The 23,589-nt window shown below is 38.0% G+C and overlaps 1 protein-coding gene across 9 annotated transcripts in view; it reads right to left on the bottom strand.

Annotated features, from left to right (window-relative positions):
• The window catches only part of APBB2 (amyloid beta precursor protein binding family B member 2), a 193,160-nt gene that overhangs the window by 41,327 nt on the left and 128,244 nt on the right, over window positions 1–23,589 (bottom strand). For all 9 annotated transcript variants that reach the window (XM_042467266.1, XM_042467265.1, XM_042467269.1 and 6 more), the window contains 4 exons: window positions 23,159–23,244; window positions 21,602–21,662; window positions 11,665–11,811; window positions 10,387–10,514 (listed from right to left, as the gene is read on the bottom strand). In XM_042467266.1, coding sequence (XP_042323200.1) covers window positions 10,387–10,514; window positions 11,665–11,811; window positions 21,602–21,662; window positions 23,159–23,244 — 422 coding nt within the window. The remainder of the gene's footprint in view (window positions 1–10,386; window positions 10,515–11,664; window positions 11,812–21,601; window positions 21,663–23,158; window positions 23,245–23,589) is intronic.

The following is a 23,589-nucleotide window of genomic DNA, read 5'->3' on the forward strand; positions in this document are numbered from 1 at the left end:
ATTTCTTTGCCTGGCTTTCTCCTTGGTTTTTGGGTACATATAATTACTTCCTGTTACTTCATATTATTCCAATTCCACTTAGGTGTTTTCATGTACCTTCCTCTGCCAATTCCTATATTAATTTTCTAGTACTCTAAAATAACACTGTAGTGGTCTCTGTTTAACATATTCCTGCATTATTGCTTTTATTTTCGACATGCTCGTTCCTTCTTGTGACTGTGTTTTCATTCCCTAGGACTCACAATCTGTATACAACAAAGGGCATACAAGAGGAGGAAAAAAGAATACTACAAAATTACAAGAGCAACAAATAAACCACAAAATAGGGTGTGGAAAGCAGCTCTTCAACTTAACACTGTAGCATGATTTTTAAAATATCATCAACTGGACATATACATGCCACTCTGATAACTGGAGAGCAAGTATTCTTCAGTAGTTTCAGCTCTTCAGCTCAAATAATAATTACTTAATAATATTAATAATTACATAATTAATATAATTAATAATAATTACACTTTCATATTCATATTACCTTGCTGAAACACATAATTCAGCATTATTTTCCCTGTATTTTGGATGGGAGAATGAGAATGAGGGACTCGCCTAGTTAATTCATCACAGAAATATTATTCAGACTCAGCACTTTCTGGTTCCTGTGTCTCGTCATGTACCATAAAGTTGCTACAAAATGCTGGGGATGATACCTTTCATACTTTCTTACACAATCACCTATCACTAACATATTCTTCAGTGTGTTCTGGACCTTAGTAATTTAAAATCTGACTTATTGCCCAAACCATATCAAATGTTGTGAAGGGATCCATCTATTCAAGATTCCATTTTATGCAAAAAAAGAAAAAAAATGCTCTGCCCATTTCAGGGAAATTACTCCAACATTAACCTCACAAGTAGTAGGGCAGACACAGCAGGAGTAGGAAAGCACTCCCGCAAACTCAAGAGTCCGCAGACACCCTCTCAATTTTTTCAGGCAAAAAAGACTGCCCACAAATTGTACCCAAACACCATCTAGAGTAGTGCTATGCTTCAAAACTAACCTCCATACTCTTGATCCCTAAAACTTATATGTAATGTCAAAATCCAGACAAAAAAACTTGGAATTTTAAACCAGGTTAAATTTCTAGCCATTTTTAGGGGCACGTCCACACTGGCTGCTTAATCTGGGAGAAGTCTGGAGCATTATGTCCCGAACACACACACTGGGCCAAACTCCGATGCAATGATGCATTACTGTATACGAGGGCCAGCTGGGCCAACATCACACTGGCTCTGCTGGCCTGTCCTTTTGTTCCCGGTGCTGCAGCCACTGCCGACTCCTCACCACCCAAGCAGCTCCCTTCGAGAGCCTGGCCAGCGCCCTCACTTCCGCTGAGGTCAGAACAGGGCACCCTTTATTTATTGCATGGATGCCCCATTCTGATCCCAGCAGAAGTGATGGCAATGGCTAGGTTCTCACAGGGAGCTTCTACCTGCAAAGAAGTGGTAATGTTGGCCTGTTTTCAAACCAGCCATTGCCACTTCCTCACTGGCAAAAGCCCTGTGTAAAGCTTGCCTGGCATGCCAGTACTTCTGTGGGGGATAGACTCCTTGATGATCACATGTCCAGGCAGCTGTTTCTGTCCTCAGTAGAAGTGGAAGTACGCTGGGCATACCTTACACAGAGATCCTACCCCTGAGGAAGTGGCAGTGCTGCAAACAGATCATCCGCCTTCCCTGTGTTGTCAGAGTGGGGAAGCGGGATGGCATGATTCTTGGTGTGTAGACAATGGATTGGGCTAAAAAAAACAGCAACCTGAGGCTGCTCTGGGGTTTCTTGGAAACAACAGATTCCCCACCTCCCTGACTTTGCTTAGTTTGGGGCAAAGTTGAGTTAAGGACCAAACACCAGAAGTAGCCATATGTTGTGAGGACTGGCAGCAACAGCTTCAGGGTGAGTTTGGCATTTCTCCCCAGTGTATTTTTGGCTTGTTTGCAGCCAAAAATTGGTAGTATGACCTTATGCAGGGGTAAAAACTGGTCCCTGGTCCCACTGAAGCTATTGACCCATAAAGAGTTGGTATGTGCAAGAATATCATATAGAACACATCCTTATACACCATGGCCATTTGGGAATCTCTCAGTTTAGAGGATGGAGCAGTGACAATAAAACTACTGCGTTGAATTCGTGTGTGAGAGAAAAATAACCATGTGAAGGCTGCATTGTCATTTCTTTAACTAAAAGTCTATTGGGACAGATGAAGAAAATCAGCAAAGCCCATAGTGGACTATGACCTAGTTTTCAAATGCATAAGGAAGAAAGGAAAAGGGAGGGTGGAGTGAATGGATTAATGTGCACATGACATCTATTTTGGGAAATGCAAATTTCCAACTTATGCTCACAGCCCTGAGCAGAAAGATGAAGAACAGGGTGCGAACGGGTATCTTAGCCGAGACAACAAAATTGTTTCACATTTTCTCACCCGACTCACACTGTCTTCTTTTCTCTCCTGACTTATTCTGCTGTGTATGCTGAAGCAAGAAGAGAAAAGTAACAAAGCTGGATACTGAATAGGTAGTAGTAGCACAAAAATATAAATCCCAGCAGCAAAACTAGGCATGAGACCAACTGGTAATCCAACCTAGAGTAAACCCACTGTATCAATGTAAAAAAAGCAATTTACTTGTTTGTTAATTTATCAAGCTTTCATTGCTTTCATATTAAGGTGAGAATGCAAAAACCAGGTGGACCCTTCCTAATTAACGGCAAATGGATAATATGAAATTCACAAGGATTGTCCATGATATCACAATTCCATCAAAAAGAAAGTTATGTTGTTTTTAAAATAGGGTTTCTCAACCAGGGTTCCTTGGAACCCTGGGGTTCTCTAAGAAGTCTCTAGGAGTTTTGTGAGAGAACATGATTGAACCCCTCCCCACATTTTTGAGGAGTATATATAACTATTTATCCAGGCGTTCCCTGAAACCTGAAAATTATTTCAAGGATTCCTCCATTATTTTAAAAAAAAAGTTCAGAAAGGCTGCTTTAAGGTCTGCTTAATGTTTGGAGAATTGTTTTTCTTCAATTTGTGGCATGCATATTTTGAACCAGTTTTAGAAATCGCTATTCTTTCCCTTTTCCTTTCTCTTTTCTCCTTTATTTTTGTCCTAGAAATTCTCTGCACCCTTTCATGGTTTGCTTTAAACATGATTTAAGGCAGGGGTGAGAATCTTGCAATTCTTCAGATGTTACTGAACTACAGCTCCCGGTATTCCTCTCTTCACTGGCGGTGCTGGCTCAGGAAGGTTCAGTCCCACAGCATCTAAGGAGCTGTATGATTTCAACCTTTAGTATTTTGTGGGTTTTTCGGACTATGTGACCATGTTCTAGAAGAGTTTATTCCTGATGTTCTCTGAAGATGCCAGCCACAGATGCTGGCAAAACGTCAGGAATAAACTCTTCTAGAACATGGCCACATAGCCCGAAAAACCCACAAAAAACTATGGATGACGGCCATGAAAGCCTTTGATTTCAACCTTTGTTTGGGATTATAACTGCACTGGTTCCCATTTGGACAGACATTTGGCAACCAATTAAGAGGGAGCTGCCTCATGTTAACTCCAGTAAGCATCAACAATGTTAAGCTGTAGTAAAAGACAACAATAGAATATGGGACGGGTTAATGTACAGACACACAATGAGAAAGATGGGAATGTGTTCTGAAAAGGATAGCACCAGCACTCTCATTAGGTTTGGTGAGGTGACTGCCTCAGTCCATGTGCTTCAAGAGCAGCAGTTGGGTGCTTTCCCTTGCTCTGGCTGCTTTTCTTTGCATGCCCAGTGATTGGTGTTGGTGCCCATCCTCCCTACTGTACCAAAAACTGGAGAAGGATTCCACAGTGGCATTTTCATGCTGCTCACTAACTACGCAGATTAAGACAGAGGCACAGGCACCACAACACCCTTGCGCCTCTGCACACCAGAAAAAGAATTCATACTGAAGTAGCTATTTTCCCCAAAAAGCTGGCCTGTGCCATAGTGGAGACATCCGCTTCTTGTAGCGGTGGTGGTGGTGGGGAACACTGCCTTTATCTTCTGGGGCGGGGGGGGGGGTGGACATTGCCACTGCATCCTCCTCTTCTTTCCGAGATGAGGAAGCATTGCTGCTCCAAGGTCTGCCTCCTACCACGTGTGATGTGAGAAAGGCAGCACTTTGCATTCTGGCATCAGGGAAGCTTGGGATGGGACTGGAAAAGAAAGGGCATGGTTCTTCCTTACATGCCATCCCTGTTTAAAGGGAATTTGTCTTATATTTGCACTGCACTACTCTCATTATTGTCTGCTGTGCCACTGAGCCATCATCTAGCTGACCAAAAAAATCTCTCCAGTTCTCTAAAAGTGATGCATCTTAACACATAAAATATTAAAGCTAAGAATCTTATCACAAATTTAAAAATTAATATTATTATAGAATAATATTACTGAATTGTATTATAAAACTGTATTACAGAGCCAGCGTGGTATAGTGGTTTGAGCACTGGATTACAACCTAAGAGACCAGGATTCAATTTCCCAGTCAGCTACTGAAATCCAACGGATTACCTTGGTCAAGTCACACACTCTCAGCCCCAGAAAACCTTGTGACAGGTTCACCTTAGTGTCATCATAAGTCAGAACTGATTTATTTTTCTATTTATTTCATTTGTATGCTACCTTTCTTCCAGAAGGAACTCAAGGCGGCTCACAGATAAAATAGACTTGAAGGCACACAACAATTAAAACAATAAATTAATAGTCTTATTTGCAACAGGACTGGTTATATGTACATAACATACAATGGCCATAATAACAATAAAATTGTTGTTCTTATTATTATTTCTTACCCACCTCTCTCCCCATGTTTCGAGGCGGGGAACAACAATTAACAGACAAACATCAGTTTAAAAAAATCATTTAAAACATACATCAATTTAAAAGGACAAATATGATGTATACATATTAAAACAATCCACATTTAAAATTCACAAATCCTATTGATACTGGGATTTACTTATGTGTTGACTCACCATTCAACAACTAACTGAATGGGTCTATTCCAGATGAGACTAACCAAGACAATTCCAGCAATAGATTGTTTCGAACTGTGCTTTTTGAACCACTGATTAACCCCCAACATAAGACTGATTAAAGTTAGATAGCTTCAGCATTATATTGCTTTTATGGCATGATTAAGAGCAGTCAAGGCACATCTCTTACCACTGTGTAAAACAATCATACAATTTTCAGTCAGCAAAACAGTCAAGTAAATCATGAAGCCTATTCCTACCATGCTACTGTATTAAAAAGGAGTTAATGCTAGTGTTCAAGATAACAGCATAGCGTGTGCTAAGAGAATTATTAATCTCCCAGAAGGCTTTTCAGCCTGAGGTGCGCCGGCAGACATACCCTTAGATTAAACTTCCATTAGCAGATCTCTGTTTTTCATCAATCTTTCATTAGCACATGACTTAGAAAATCATCTGGTCAGGCACCATTAAAAGCTTTTTCATCTTCCAAAGAGAAATTCAACCAAATAAATTACAACCAGAGGAAAAAAAAATCTGATAATAAAAATCCAAGGACTTCAAGATAGCAATGACTTTCAAATAACTCAATATTCAGGAGGCAGGAGTTACTATATTCATCATCAGAATTACTGACTACCTGACAATAAAAAGAATGGAATAATTTCCCTAGAAAGGATGATGTGAGCATTTTTAATGCTACTCTACGTTGTTCAGGTCATGGACAGGGGAAAGATTATGTATGTCCTTCCCAACCTTTTTCCCCATGCAAATCCTGCCTCACCATAGCTATTTGAGGATCTGCATGGTTTTCAGACTTAGTAGGTCTTTGTTCAGCTTCTCATTCTGTTCCCCATCACCAAAAGCTGATAAAAGTAGTTACCAAGTATAGCACACAATGTGGAATGTTACTTTTAAAAATAATTAGTTACAGCTAGAGGGTCTCCTAAAGTAGCTACTGTTAGTTACAAATTTAAAGGCACATCTTTGCCTCCTGTTTCTTAAAAGTAACAAAAATAGTTATTTTTAGATACTAAAAAAACCTAAAATCTGAGTGATTTTCATTTAGCAGCATGAGGCACAATATAAGCCAGACCTTGAACCATGTAATATTTCTCCTATGCCACTTGGTGAGTTATATCCCTGTAATTATAAAAACAACCAACACATTGACCTATATTACAAATAGAATTTTCCCTTTGCTCAATTATAATAGTAATGCAATATAAGTATATTATTGGAACAAAGATTAATTACAAGAAATTACTGTATTATTTATAACGCCTTACTTCAATGCTCTGTCTCCTTGTGCTGCTTGCTTGTCACAGTGCATGATGCATGTTAAATTAAGCCTCTCATTTAGGACCTCACAAGCATTTCAGAAAAGTAAGAGCACATCAGATGTTTCTACTCTTTCCCCAAGTTACTACTAGTAGGGTGGTAAAGAATATTCACAAATTCCCTTGGCTTCAACAGAAAAGGTGTTATCAGAGCTTTTGCACACTTTTCATTCTTTTCTTATATGTCAAGACATTGAGCATACAACATTTTCACAAAAGATTCCACAAAACTGAAAAATCACTGAAAATATACAAAACCTTTCATAATTTCACCCTGAGGGAGAAAAAGCAAGTACACACTGGGTGTAAAAGGCCAGCATCTATTTGGGTTTCAGACAAGATAATTTACCAAAGCTAAAGAATCCATTAGGGCTCTAGGCTACACTTGCAACTTCACTGAAGGGGCTCGCTTCAGCAAACTCTGATGAATTTGCTAAACAATTGATTAATTTTAGCTGTAAGCCAAAATTACTCAATAAGAACAACAAGAAAAATAAGACTTTCTTGCTTCTCGTCTAACATTTGATGTCTAGATATAGAAGCATAAATAATCTATCAAAAGAAAAGAGGGAAAAAAATAATATCTAGATACTTGAAAAAACAATATCTAGATACTTGAAAGTATACAAACTTGTTTTTCTTTATTTCAGTACAAACAACACAGAGAATCTGGCATAAAACATTGGGTCAATGGTGTTTCATTCCAAGGACAATTTTAGCAAGTCTCATAAATCTATATTACTATGTCAATATGTAACTAGCTATGAAGTACCTACATTAAAAACAACAACAGAAAACCATACTGCTGTGTTTGATACCCACTGGCCTTGAACTTCAGCTAGATGGACATGAAGTTACTCTGTTCCATATGATCTGTTTCCTCTACATATGAACTGTTGCTGTATTTCCTCATTTATACTCAAATTCAAAATTTTATTGGAAATGTTAGCACAACAACAGCTAAGTGTACCATTGTTATCAGATGACTAGGTAGCTGGCTGCTTATTCTGTGTTGTAAAGCCACTTAGTCTCTTCTGCACTCTATAATATGGAGAGAGGGGGTTTAATTGAAAAGCAATTGGTAGGAGATGGATTGTTGTAGTTGCTAACTATCTTCAAGTCAATCTCAACTCATGGTGACTACGTGAATGAGACACCTCCAACCCCGCTGTCCTTAACTGTTCTTCTCAGGTCCTGCAGGCTCAGGGATGTTGCCTCCATGATTGAGTCTATCCATCTGGTATGTCATCTTCCTATCTTTCTACTGCCCTCCAACTTTCCTAGCATTATCTTTTCTAGTGAGTCAATTCTTCTCATTATGTGGCCAAAAGACAACAGCCTCAATGTAGTCATCTTGGTTTCCAGGGAGAGTTCCTGCCTGATCTGTTCTAATCCCTCTGGGGTGCATGTAAACAACCCAGTGCAAATAAGGGGCTGCAGCAAAGCAAAAAAACTGAAAATGTGACAATTCCAATGAATGCAATTACAATGCGAGTGAAGGGTTCTAATCCCTCTGAGGTGCATGTAAACGACCCAGCACCGGGGCTGTGGCAAAGTAGAAAAATGAAAATGTGACAACTCCATTAGATGCAATTATAGGATGAGTGCAGGATTCTAATCCCTCTGGGGTGCTTCCATCTGGAGTGCATGTAAATGACCCAGTGTGAATGCGGGGCTGTGGCAAAAAAATGAGTGTGACTAATCCAATGGATGTAATTACAATGTACACAAATCAAACAGTTCAACAGAGGGCATGAGGTGAAGAGGGGTGAAGGGAGCGTGTAGGGGGGCTGTCATGATTGTGCTTTGCTAATATCACTTGGCACACTGATGCACCGATGCCTTCTACCAGCAAATCATCCCATGTGTAACTGTGTGGCCAATCAAGGGGGCAGCCATGCAATGGAATGGAATCTGGGCATGATGTGGGAGGTAAATGGAAGTCACAGGTGGTGGGTCTGTGTGACAGTGTGTACATATGGTAGGGAGGTGCCCCCCCCCAAAAAATACCCAGCAGCACGGCTTGATGCAGCACCATATGGTTTGGCCATACGTATTCGGCCCACCTTTGGAGTGGGCCATGCGGACAGTGAAGTTTCAACCCACTCTCAGAAAAAGCAGGATTGAGCTGTTTTCCCCTGCTTGTCTGTTCTGGCTCTATGTCTTCACTGTACACAGCTACCGTAGAACATGTTTACCTACACATACATTATTTTAAAAGTAGATAGTATAGCTAGTTCACTAGCACAGCTATTGCCAGAGACAATCTGAAGGCTTTGATTTTTCCCTCTTCCATTTCTTTCAGGTTCAGTGCAGTTATATTTTTCTCTCCTAGAGATTCTTCTCTTTACAGGATAAACAGACATTCTGAATATCCTACAGTAATGTAACTTTATGTAGTTACAGAAGTATTAAAAAATAAAATTATTTTAACCATAATATGAAGGGCAGGTAGACAGACAAAAGACTACATTTAAATATTATGACAATCAATGTCTTATCACTATGTGAATGAGCCTCAGGCTTATGTGACACCCCCTCCTTCAGCACAACTTCAAGGAGGCGAATAGAAGCTTTGCTTCAGTTCCCAATTAACTGAAGTTTTGATAGTATCTGAACTTTAAAGTGGAATTAGTCTTAACTATATAAGTCTGATTCAGTTCAGATATAATACAAAACAGAGATTCATTTAATTAACAGATTTTTAAAACTGTTCTTTCTGGGTATTTATGTATAGAAAGCAAAAACATATAACTAAGACAATATATTAAAATGCCAAATTATTAAAGTAACAGTACAAAGCTAGAAAAATACCTTTAAATGACAACAGTAGATAAAACAAATGTTAAAACATAGTGGTATAAAGTTATCCAAACAAAGACGGACTTAGAGTCCTTGAAGAAATTCTGAAGGCCTGCAAAGAAGGACACATACATACTTCCCTAGGGTTGCAGAAAAGAAAATTCCCAAACTCTGGGATTCATTAATCTGATAGATCTCAGTGCTGAACCAGAGAGCAGAGCCTCAAATATTGACTTTTTCACTTGTGCAAGCCTACCTGAGTGCAAGCAGGCCTTCAGTCAGCCAAATTCCAGTCTTTTAGACTTTTAAAAGATTGATATCAACATCTTAAGGTAGGCCCAAAAGGTACACCCCATGAATAAACCTGTGTCCAAACGTACTCTCCAACAATGTGTCTGGCCCTCTAAAAGGAATATAGGCTCATACACAATCAGCTGGACATCTCCAATAACATCAGCATATTTTCTGATCCCCTACACCTCTGTCTTGATTGGATTAAGTTTCAACTGCTTTGCTCTCATAACTGCAAAGCTATTCCCAGGCAACTCTTGCAATAAGATGGTGAGATCACCCTCTTAGGATAAGAAGATGGAAAAGGGAAGTGGACTTTATGCATATATTGTTGATTTCGCAATCTAAACCTCAGAATGACTTTGTGCAGTGGTTTCATATGGATCTTGAAAACCATAGAGGCCAAGATGAAACCTAGAGGAAATCCAAAGCTCAAGAGGTGAAACAGAATTCCCCCAGTACTGTATCCTGAGCCTTAAACTACAGATATGGTTAAAGCCACTGCAACTACATGTACTGCCCACTCCCAGTCTCATTCAAGACAGTCCCAGAAGGATACTATAGTTTATTGTACTGAGCACAACTAGTAAAATGCAAGAGAAAGCTTCCAATCGCCTTCTCATGGCTGCCCCAGAAAAGGTGAAGCGAGGGGGAAAACTGATGAGTTAGAGGTTCATTTGTGCAATAATAAATCATATTTTTTCTTATGTTTGAATACAGCCAGTTAGGTAGACATCTACCTTGTTTCAATCTATCCACATCGTCTCACAGTTTCACAACTATAATGATACACTTAGTTGACTACTAGGATGTTGTGTTTTGTTTAGAAAGTTCACAATCCCATGCAAACATTTTTCAACACTGTGAAGAAAGGAAATATATTTTCCAGACTCACCGTCCATTGTCACGGCCTACTCCCCAGACTCGGATGCTTACAATGGGCTGTGAATGAAGAATACTGCGATCCATTGGGTCGACCAAATTTAGCATGTCATTCTCCAGGATAAGATACATGTCTTTTCCCTAATTAAAAAAAGACAAGAGCATTCACAATTTTCTGTTACTTTCTTCCTACTTTAAATAAAACTGACTCTTCCCCCTGTAGCAAGATGAATTATTTCTATTACATTGGGATGTAATGCAGAGCTATTGATAAAAATTTATTACACAAACACACACCAACCACTGAAGATAATTTAGTATCAGGAAAGGAACTGGCCCCCGCTTTGATAAAGCAGATGTCTTGCTATGGTCAGTACTATAGTTTTGTTCAGCATTCACCCTCTTCAGTATTTTAAGTACTAACCCAACACATCTTCCTGACAACTCAGTAAAATAAGTGGAATGTGATAGGCTATTTGGTAGAGAAGAAGGCCTAAGGGATTTTGTAGCCTAGGTAGCAAATGTCAAGCTTCCAATATGCTTTAAAAATGAGCGTTTATATGTAAATATAATTACAGGTACATTGAAGTCAACTGTATGGCCATAGTTTAAATACTGTTCACAGTTCTGGTTATCTTGCTTGAAAAAGTAGAAAGATCAATAATTGCTTACCAAAAAGATCAATATTTGATTACCAAATTGGAGAACCCATCCTTATGAGGGAAAGCCCATCAAATCTGAGAGGGTTTTGCTGAGTTGTGTTAGATGATTTTTAAAAACATCCAGGCAAATTAATCCAAGTGTAGTAATGGCTAATTATATAGTAGATAAAGGGACTGATGAAGTCCAAAAGAAATTATGTCTGATTCAATCAGGAAATGTTGCTAGAATGAAGATGTTAGAGATATTAATCCTTATTGTGACTGAGCAGGGCAGTTCTTAATTTTTTATCTGGGCCAGTGCCCACATTCTCTTCTTAAAAAGAGTCCATACAGCTTAGAGACTGCATATTACTGGTAGTGGCCTTCATTTCCTACAATCACTACAAGTGGCCACAGCTGGAGACATGTCTTACAGAATTATTTTGCACTGCACTCCTCGCAAGAAGATAGTCATCACTGCCCACTGGCACAGCAACACCTCATCTTTCCTGGACATTATTCTATTGACTATTTTACACCCTTATTCTCTCTGTTTCTAGGAGTTTTTCTCCAAATTTTGAAAAAAGAAGAGTAGGAGAAAAGAGGTGTCATCAGGGAGCTGGGGAAGAGATGATTGGGGCATTCCTTACCTCTCCCCAAATGCCAACAGTGTCTCGTATGTCATTTTTACAATAAGAGAGCTGCCGGATGCAATTGTTTACAGCAACACTGCTTTTTCCAGGAGCCAAATCTTCCTCTGCCATTTCTACCCATCCCAAAGAACGAACAGCAAAACACTGTAAAGAATAAGAAAAACGTGTTATGGTTTAGATTGTAATGGCTTCCACTAAAATAATAAATAAAATTAAATAAATAAAACTTTTATTTATACCCCACTTTTTGTAGTAAAACAATCAAAGTGGCTTATATAGTTAAAAACATCCGACATACAATACTTAATATTACAATGTCCCCCCTTAAAATAAAATTAAACAAGTTACAATTAAAATTAATTTTAAAATAACTGTTAATATCAATTAAACAATGGGCAGAATAGTTACTTACCTTCTACTACCTAAAATATCCTTGTTAACTAATACTTAACACTGAAGACAGCAAGATTAAATATTTACATTTTGCTCAATATCATTCCAAGAGAAATCGATAGCTAAACAAGTTCCTTATTTCCTAATGTAGAGTAGAGCATGAATACAACTCTCTTAATTAAGTGTATCTTTAAGTTTGATAATTGCTAGGTCAAGATTCTTACATCATCATCATCATCATCATCATCTAGATGAAGTCCTCCAGGTGTTTTGGACTTCAGCTTCCAGAAGCCCCAGATAGCTTGGCCAATTGTCAGGAATTTTGAGAACTGAAGTCCAAAATATCTGCAGGACCAAAATTTGGGAATCACTGCACTATTTGATGAAGCCTTGTGTCCCAGATGACACTAACATACAAAAAAGAATATGTATATGTGTATTGGATCTTAAAGGGGAGCATCTACAAAGAAAAAGAAGAGTCAGGCCTGTGCAGTCCAGGTGTGCCTATGTTGTATCTGCATAGAGGCTTCTAGCGGTTTCTACAATTCAGTGACACTGGCAATCTGTAGCTGTGCAAACTGCTAAAGGTTTCTTTCCAGGCATGATACTGAGCATCTTAGCAGATGAATTTGGTCACCTTTTTTACCTCCTTTTCTGCCACATGTACTGTAGCAGAATAAAAGGGAAGACATCAGGAAATCACAATGTACTACTAGAGAGGAGATACTGTGTATAAGTCAACAAATTCATGGGACAACTAACACAATCTTAAAATTACACAGTCTTTGCAAAACACAACAGCTAGTTATAAATAATTAAACCAGGAAGGTGTTTAATTGCTGTGGTCTGAGAAAATCATATTGACAAAAAATAAAACAAAACATGTGGTTACTTTTGCAAATGAAACAAATGGATCTAGAGTTTTACATAAGCCTTCCTTTCTTAATTATCTTGTGATAATTGCAACCTCCCAACAATTATTTAACCAATGAATAAATAACAAAGAAAAAACCATGAAGCACTAAGTAGAATAAATTTATGTTTCAAATACCCTAGCAAGCATATACTGCTTAAAGTAGTTTTTATTTTACTGGTTCTGTGGTATGAGAAGGTAAAAGCAAATAAACCCATACTGGTGTGAATGGCAATTTTCAAAAATTCTCTGCACTACAGAAAGCTGGTTTGGTGGTTTAGTGGAGATATAGTAATAAATATTATAGGGGATGTGAAGAGCAGATTCACTCACAGATATAAGATGTAAAGGATAATGTAGAAATTTTGCTTCTTTGGTCAGATGCTACCTTATACGACACTATAGTGTTGTATTATGGAAAGTATGTGGCAGGATGCTTGAAGTAATGTTTCATTGTGTGAAACAAACCTAATTCCTTTGAAAGCATATGTGTTAGTCAGAGAACAGTGCAATGTGTCCAGCAAATATTGGTTGTCACAGCAGGCAAAAAATTTAAAAGGAGGGATCATGTAGATTTCTAGAGGGTAGTCAAAAAAGCTTTCTTTTTAAACCATACATTTCCAGGTATGCCACCACATCAAACTAGATAATGTTGCTAGAAACAATCTCTCTTTTTAAAAAATTTCTATTAAATCAATAGGAAAAACGTTACAAAATAAAATGATCTCCTATAGAGAATTCTAAAATATTGTGTTTTCATTCCCTTTGGTAATACAATTTATATAAGCAAGAGTGGAAATTATTTGGCTTTTACACTTAAATAATTGTTTCTTCTGCATATTGACTGTAAGCCACTTAAAATGCCAAGTGTATTATTTAATGATGCTGCCATCCTGTGCCTAACTCACTACACTGTTGCCAGACTTTAGAATGTATCATCCCTCAGAAATCCTGCAAGAAATTGTCCTGAGGACTTTGCTTGCTTTTAATTTAGAAAGTGACTATAGACATTTTCTTGTGTTGTACAACTTGCATCATACATACGTATCTGCAATAGAGAGGGGGAGGTCCAAGATGAGAAACTTTAACCATTTCTGAGTCAGAACACTTTGAGACAAATGATTAAGGAATTTACGATGTACAATGTACCCTTGGTATCTGCTGGGGTTTGGTTCCAGAAGCCCTATGGATACTAAAATCCATGGATGTTCAAGTCCCATTAAATACAGACGCATAGTAAATTGATGTCCCTTATATAAAACAATGAAGTTAAGTTCCTGCATGGCAGGGGATTGGACTGGATGGTCCTTGTGGTCTCTTCCAACTCTATGATTCTATAAATGGCAATAATTTAATGTTAATGAACCAACTTTTCTAACACCATTATTGCTATTTTTCTTAAGTCCAATAGAAACAAAACAAATATTTTCCTGCCTTAAACATAACAGCAATAGATGCAGCACCTTCACAAATAAAATTAAAAACTTTTGTGAAATTAAATTTGAGTATACTGCAGCATAATAGGCAAGAGATGTTTCTGAACAAAGGGGTTCCTCACACTGGTAGGTAGAAGCCATTGATCAGATAATCCAAGTTTGGCTCCACATTTACCACAATAAGAAAAAAAAGATGGAAAGGGGAGAGGGGATTAGAAGAAAGCATGGTTGTACTTGAAATCCCCATAAAATTTAATGAACAAGTGATGGTGTGATAAAAACTTTGTCAGGAACTACCCTGAAGGTGGACTATGGAAATGTACAAGTCAATAGCAGGCCTACACATGTACAAGTCAATAGCAAGACTACATCTAATCCTCAATTATCCTGAAGTTGGATGGAGTAAAGGTAAAGGATCGGGTACAGATATGCTATCTTTGGCACTCTCAGGAATCTAGTATACACATCAGGCATCTGTATACCTCAATTAATGAAGTAGATGTGTTCCTGGGCATTACGTCTTTAACACAAAATGTGGTATCAGATGCAGAAATAATGTGCAAAGAATGGAGATAGGTTCCTACATCACAAAAAGGAGAGCAGCTTAACCTTTTTCAGCATACTTTTAATTCATAATTAATGTGTGTGTGTGTGTGTGTGTGTGTGTGTGTGTGTGTGTGTGTAATTAAAAGCCAGATCACAAATGTCTTGCATAGGTAAACAAGAAACATGTTGATCACTTGAATTCTTCTTCCAAAATGCATCAAATGATTTTTTTTTTGTTCTTTCACCAGTTTCCACTTTTCTTAATTTTCCTTTGTCATGCTTATAGAGCTATTCTTTTTTTAAAAACATACTGGCAGTTGCAGGTGAAGCAGATGTATCTGCTGTCCTTTCTCCTTTGCTGTTCACACATGGTGTAAGCGATTTTTGGAAGCTACTGCTGTTTACCTTGCTTGTCAAAAGAACAGACAACTACAGTAAGATTGGTTAAAGGAGAATTACATTCTTTCCCATCTCAGGTTTTATTGCATTGTTTATTGCGGAAACACAGTTACAACTGAACAACAAAAATCTGTGTTTCTCCATCTCTTCTTCACCATCCACCCAGTAGAAACCCTACTAGACAAAGGACAACAAACAAAAGTGGGACTGGGTCGATGGAAAAAAGGACTTTGTAAAAAGACACTTCTTTGTCAAAGGCTTTGTTAACTGAGGTGTGGTTGTAATACGTTCTTCTCCCTTTGATCATTCAAGCATTTTGAAATATTTATTATCAGTATTATACTAGTAATTAAACTCTGCCAAAATGTTTTTGGCTTGTTGACTAGCACACACATAAACCAACCACTGCTCTAGAACCCATTGATGGGTCTTGATCTCCCATTTGGAACTCATGACTCAATCTGCATGATAAAAACTCTTATTTCTCTAGAAAAGTTTGGTCCCTTATCAGTACGCTCTCTACATAAGCCATTACATTATTTAACAAGTCATTTTACCACAGAACACTGAGCAGACATATCTGAGGAACTGAATTTAGGTCAAAACATTAACTATTTCTTATTCAGGCATCACAAACCTGAGAAGACTCCTCAGTCCTGGAATAAAAGAAGAAAACAAAGACTGAAACAGCTTCCAGTAGCCATGATATAGAAATTAAATGCCAGAAAATGTCAAACAGACTGCATAAGCAAAGAAAAAAGACACTGTGCTATCAAGGAAAAATAAAGCTGTTGTAGTTATTTGTTTGGATAAGACTTAAATGTAATTCTTCCACCTGAAAAGTACCCTAACTGATTTTATTGCTTTAAAAATCCTAATCACCTAAATTAAAAATCCTAAGGTATTTTTGAAGTTTCAATTTTTTCATAATAAATATTTTTCATAATAAATTGTGTTCTGAAATGAACTCTTTAAAAAAAATAAAAGAATTGCCCTGCATTGTATAAAAAGAGATAAGCAGATGTTCATAAAAATGGTTACTGCTTTCTATTTAAGAAACCACACAGATAGCACAAAGAACAAAATTGTTCTGAAGGTAATAGGAAAGTCTTGGAAGATATTGCTGAGGAACATTTTTGTAAACAGTGTGAATCTCCTTGCAGTTAAATATTTAATATTCCCTGTTCATTTTAATCATTGTCTTCTGATAAAGGACATCACAAAATCCTCTGAAGAAGGCAGTTTGTAATATGGATGGATTTTATTTTTGTTCCATTTGAAAGCATAAACAGCATAGGTCTTAATTCATATATTTTGGATGTCTTAATTCATATATTTTGGATGTCTTAATTCATATATTTTGGATATATGACAATGAGGTGTCTAAGTATAAGGGCATATGTGGACCTGAGCGCACACATGCGCTAAACAGACAGTGACAATCATTAGCTTTGTCAGCTAGAATGACCTGGTTTGGTGAGAGGAAAGGGCAGACTAAATGAAAGTCTTATGCTTCCCACTTCATTCCTATGTATCTGTTAAATATAGGAACCTCTTTTCCAACAGATTCTCCTAACAACTCCTTTTCACCTTTCTTGGGCATCTCTCCTACCTAGGCTATCAAAGCAATTATTCAACAGAAATCTGAAATGTGCATGAGACAGGGAGAGGACAGGAACATCTCACCAATGTCAATGGCAACACTAAAGATTGCAGAGATGACATGATTGAATTTTATGAGATTAATGGGGACTGAAAAGTAATTGGAAAACAACAAAATAATAGTTATACCATTTTAAGGTTTGTACATCACTCCGAATACTTAGGTAGTCTTTCCTTCCAAAGCTCAGAGGAGTCCCAGGCCTGCATATTCATTATACTTTCCAGTGCTATACACACGTTATTTCGTAGGTAGAATTAAAAGATTTTGCTTTCCTAACTTCTGGAACTCTATATAAATATATAGAGATAGATAGATAGATAGATAGATAGATAGATAGATAGATAGATAGACAGAGATCTCTACCTCTCCTTCATTCTTGCACTCTTTCTCTATATTTCAAAATGCCATTACCTATGTGGATTCAGAACAACACACAGATTTGAGTTTCATTAGCTCTGGCATCCCATGTAGAAGCTTGCCATGCTTATATATTGCTCCTGAAATTAAATCAGACATTGATGCTGATTTGGATTTTGTTTCCCTAACTTTTTATGCCTGCTCAGAAGGGCTCCAGTGTCATAAATCACCCAACAAGAGTATTTGCATTGGAGTAAACATGTGATTGCAGCTCATTTTAGTCAATCCCATACAACAGATCACATAAAAGCAGAAGGTAGGGAAAGAAATAGTGTCTTATATAAACTGGAATAGGAGTGAAACATTTTTTAACACCATAAATCACCTCTGTTCAAAATCTACCTTTTTTACTGCTGGTGATTACTAATCCATCTTAATTTCCTTATTATTTGGAATTCTAGCAATACACTGCAAGGAAAAATCAAATAAATGAAAAATCAGGGGCAAAGCTGTATCAGCACTATTCAAGTACACTAGTTTTAATACCACTTATATTGACATGGATCCATCCTATAGAAGAATCCAGGGATTTGTAGTTTGGCTGAGGTACTTAGTATGCCCTGCTAGAATGTTCTAGTGCTGTAGTTGTGAAGCGAGGCTCTGTGCTTTCTAGCAGACAATTTATAAGTACTTAACCAGATGACAAATCCCAGGATTCCACAGGATACATCCATGGCTTTCTCATGAAAACAGCGCCATCATACTGTTAGAACTGCAATGTGGAGACCTCCTATGAAAACAAATTCTACAAAAGTGGTCACTAACTTATACCCCCTGTTTACAAAGTAATCTATTCTCAGAGTAATGTGAAATAAACCAGAAAGACAGGAAGGGAGCCAAGGACCAGGGAAACAGTGTCTCTTTTGTAGCATTCTATAATGTTCTAAAAAGTTTTGACGGTAGCCCCACCCATTTCTGCCAGCCCTATATAAGCTGCACCCACCAAAACTCGCCAGTTCCATAGGGCATTAGTGCAGCTATCCATGTGAACCAGCAGGATACGAGAAGGGGAGGATGGGTGGGATTCGTGAGTTTACAGATGACCACTTAATGAACTACAGTTACAGGTATGCAACCTGTCCTTCATTTTCATGGTCTCTGTGATTCACACAAATGGGAGACTAGCAAGCTACTAGAAGTGGGAGGTGGAAGTGTTAATACAATAATCAAACTTAACTTGAAAACATGTATATAGTCAACAAGCATAAGCACACAAGCCCCTACTCCAATATATTATACAACAAGAATGACAGAATTAACTGTTTCAAAGGAAAAGAGAATCCCTGAAACTGTAAAACACAATACCGAAATAAGACTGGATTCGAAGACATTCAACAATAAGCACAGAGGTAGCATTCATCAGTAAAAAAACAAGGCTGGATTCAAAGGTATTCAGCCATACAGTACAGATAAAACATTCAACCAATACTATCATTTAAGGAATGAATCAAGAACAGCTTTTCCAAACATGGTATTGTCCGTGTGTTGCATAATTTTGAGCATAATTTTGCTTGCAGGCAATATTAGTGCTATGGTCCTATAGTAGTCTTAGGCAGTGGCAAAGTATTTGTACTCAATGCATTATTTTACAGAACTGTAAGCATTCTAGTCAGCATTTAAGTACTGAATAATACTGGGGGAATTCTCTGATATTATTGCCTAAGTACAGTAACTACAGTAAGCCAACAGACATAACAGTACCATTACCAAGTCCCTTGCACAGACTAGCTTTTTGAAGTACTAACCACTTTTAAAGTCACTTGCTTTTTAAAGTACTAACCATCCTTAGCAAGAGCTATTGTGAAGATTTTTTTAAAATGTCAAACACTTTGTATTCTAAAAGCTGCTAGAGAACCAAGAAGCAGAAAATAAATTTTATTGAACCCTTCCCTGTATTGTTATGTATTATTTATATATATTATGCTATTATTTCTTAAATTGTATGCCATGGGCAGGTTTACTCTTATTTATGTACAGCACTGTGCAAATCTACAGTGCTATATAAATAAAGCATAATAATAATAATAATAATAATAATAATAATAATAATGGGAAGATAATGGGAAGAGACTACTTTGTTCACTGATAATTCTGTTGACTTTCAGGCCACATCTTCATAACCCAATCTTGCATGTTTACAAGAAAAATATTTTCCACATATGTATGCATACTGGACTGTACCCTTATTCTTTGCTTGAAATTTAGCTAAAGATGTAGAAAGTCCGGTTGAAAATCCAGTTCTGTAAATGATGAAAATTTTAATTATATGTGAAGCCGAAGGCTTTCATGGCTGGCATCCATAGTTTTTTGTTTCTGACGTTTCGCCAGCATCTGTGGCTGGCATCTTCAGCTGAAGCTGCCAACCATAGATGCTGGCAAAACATCAGAAACAAACTCTTCTAGAACATGGCCACAGAGCCCAAAAAAACTTACAAAAAACTATTTTAATTATATATTACGGATTTTCCTGCTCTTGCCATGAGTTAGGACTGTGGAGAAAATTCCTTTGGCTCACATTTTAATACGAGTAAACATTCGTTGCACTTCCTGAACTAGATGAACGAAAATGAAATTATTCTTTGATTTGCCCTCTGCTCTCAGTATTGTGATGCATTCCTTCAACCAAAGAGGGTGTACAAAAATGCACACACTAGGAAAAATTGCATATAAAAATGATAAGTGCCAAAATATAATGGGAAATAGTATGCAAAAATGTACGCAGATTTTCATATGAACTTTTTTAAAACCAGAAATTGATGAGGAAGTCGGTCAGAACAAACCTGGCATTGAACAAACATTAACTTTACAGAAGATGAGACAGCTTTGTTCATTCACACCAAGATATTTATGCATAGTTGCACAGACACAGCCATTATTTCAGTCTTTGGATTTTGTAAAATATTTACAATTGACCACAAGGTGGCAGCCACTACCATTTGTGAAAAAACTGAACATTTCCTTAAGATCCTAACATTATTAACTGAAAGCTTTTCTTCTCCAGACTTCCTTTCCTGATGGTAAGGAACTCTGACTGACTACACATTTGTGGAGCTTTTGACACCCTGATATCTATTGTCTTGGGCATTCTAACTAGGACATTTTCATCTCTGTTACCCTCAAAGTACCTATCATCATTCTCCTACTGACTAATCTGTACCAACCTAAAAGTACCTTTAGGACAAGTTACTTTTAGGAGATGATATACTCTAAGGGCTGATACAGTATTCACATTTACTGAACCTTTCTAGTGTGCCTTTTAAAATCTCCCAGGACCCACTCCTATTCTGATTCATTCAGGGCAATTCTGCATTTCAGATATTGTTGAGCTGCTGAATTAACCCCAGCAGAGATCAAGAAATATATTTTTATTTGCAACATATTAGCGATACACAAAAACAACAGAGACACTTCAGAAAAAAAAGCCACCTGAATCATATTTAAATTAAACTCCATTATTCTTTTCTTGATAATTTTGCAGAATTAATACCCAAGACTTACCAAGTGAGTGAAAAAAGGCTGCATCTATAGTGCAGAATTAATAAGTTTGACACTGCTTTATCTGCCATGGCTATGGAATTCTGGGAATTGTAGTTTCATGAGATATTTAGCCTTATCTGCCAGAGAGCTCTGGTGCCACAACAAATCCCACAAATCCCAGGATTCCTCAGCAATGAGCCATGGCAGTTACTGGTGTCAAAATGCATTAATTCTGTGTGGCAGCAGCCAAAGGCTACAATTCTAAAACACTTACCCTGGAAATAAGCCTCAGTGAGTAATAGTGCCTTGAACCATACCATTTGTAGTAAAGACTACGATAACCCTTTCAGATGGATACGCTGGCTGATAATATGGGAACTGCAGCTATGTATTCAAAGTCATGATATACCTATTTATTGTCTTTCATTCCTTGGATTATGAAACTTCGAGGGATAGAGTAATGTAAACCTTTCAGGATTTTCTCACAATCAAGACAGTTCTTAGTATCTTTAAATTAAAGCTGTCCCCATCAAATATGCACATAAACTAAACCCTTGGACACACAAAGCTCACAATTTCACTTTCAATGCTTTTAATTTATACAATGTTGTGTACGGATAATATCAGTCTTTATAATGATAATGGTATCCTAGGTTCATTAAAACCCATTTTTATATTTCATCTACTGACCTTGGCTTCTGGGTCACTGTTGATGCTGCAGGAATCATCTTCATCACACTGAGGGGCATTTCTGTTTTGGGAGCGGGAAAGTATTACCCATAGGCTTGGAGAGGGACAACTCAGCACGTTAAAACTTTCAGTACTAAGAGCTATTATGCACCTAAAACATTCTTGCTGAATTCATGTGAATTGTAATGCTTGGCTTGCTGCAGAATTGTGGGGACTCTTGGAAGAGACAGGTTGCCTTCATGTAATTGCGGTTCTCGAAGTGGTCACCTGTGAACTCACAAGTGCAACAGGACTTCCAGAACTTAAGGCAGAGATGGGGAACATGTGGCCCTCCAGATATGGTTGCAATTCCCATCAACCAGCAAAGACAATGGGGAAGTGATAACAAGTGTACAACCACATATTGAGGACCACACATTCCCCATATATGTCACAAACTAGCAAGGAGATATATACTAAGAAGGTAAAGGTAATTTTTCATCTACTCTATGTTCAGCCCTATCAAGGCTTTAAAAATCAGCACCAACCCAGAAACATATTAGTACTCAATGCAGGGCCTTCAGGACTCTCTGCCTGCAAACTGCCCCTACCATTTAAGTAGAGTGAGACAGCCACTTCAGGCTTCACTGTCTTGTAAATACAGAAAAATGTTAGTTATTTTTGTTGTTGTATTTTTCCTAGGAGGAAAGGAGAGGTACTTGTAAGAATTTTTGACTGGCCTATGGTATAATTCATCTTAACTTTTGGAGTGTGGGGTCGTTGTTCTCACTTAGCAACATGACTTATTTTGCTCTGAAAATTCTCAGTATTACTGCAAGTGGCGTGCAGGGCTGGGAGACAGAGCACTCATCTCCTGCAGTTTCATTTGCATTAAGAATAGGGAATAACATCTAAAGGGTTAAGATACTTGATTTGGGACCGTAACTCTCTCAGTATTGCTGTTCCTAGGCACTTCAGTCCTTGCATCTGATGAAGTAGACTTAAGTCTATGAAAGCTTATACACCAATTTCTTTTTCTAAGTTACTCTCAAAGATGCTACAAGGTCCTTCTGAATACTGATCCAAACTAACACAACTATGTATTTGAGTACCCTGAAAGCAATGGTGGGTTACACACCGCCACTTCCGACGCACTCCATGCGTGCTAGGGTTACGAAGGGGCGTCCTAGGGTTAGGAAGAGTTGCCCCTTCCTAACCCGCCCTGGCCACAACACGCGCAGAGCGCGTCGTAAATGGTGGCGCCCATCCACATGGGCGCCGCCATTTTGACGTCTTGGACGCTGTGCGTCCAGACATGTCACGGCGGAAGTGATGCCGCAAGGGCGTGCTCTGCCCCTCGCGGCGCCACTTCCGCGTTCTGAAAAGGAGCGCCATTTCGGCGCTCCTTTTTCGCTGCGCGGGAAAGCCTCGCGGTCTAGCCACTGGGGCTTCCCTACGCAGTGAATGGCGGTGGCGGGAAAACGGCCCCTTGAGGGCCGTTTGTAACCCGCCAATGAGACTTATTTACAGATAGCTGCATTTAGGAGTGATGTGTAATGACAGGCAACTGATTCGTACCTTAGCTTTAAAGAAGCATAGCGTAATGTTGCTCCTTCAAACTCTTTTAAACTGGGGTCTGGATTTACTGTAGCTGCATGGAGATCCTGGAAAGGAGGACAGAGAAAAACCCAACATGTTAAAGACGGCATTTGTTTGAGCAAATTAATTCGAATTTCAAAGGGAAATGATTCCTGCAAAGCAAGAAGACATGTTTGGCTGATGTATATAAAAGGCATGCATGTATTTTCACACAATGGTTTTCTAAGTGCAGGCACAGTTGTGTTACAAGTGAGTGTTTGCCTTGCTGATTCAGATTATATTCAGTATAAAAAAATAAGAATTAGGCAATGTGTTTGCAAGCCAGGCCTCTGCTAGCAAAGAAAAACAAACAGTTCACTTTGGCTGATTAGCAATTATGAGTGATATATGTGGCGGCAAACAATAAAATG

This window comes from Sceloporus undulatus, chromosome 5 (genome assembly GCF_019175285.1).
Source record: "Sceloporus undulatus isolate JIND9_A2432 ecotype Alabama chromosome 5, SceUnd_v1.1, whole genome shotgun sequence".
In the NCBI taxonomy this organism is placed as follows: domain Eukaryota; kingdom Metazoa; phylum Chordata; class Lepidosauria; order Squamata; family Phrynosomatidae; genus Sceloporus; species Sceloporus undulatus.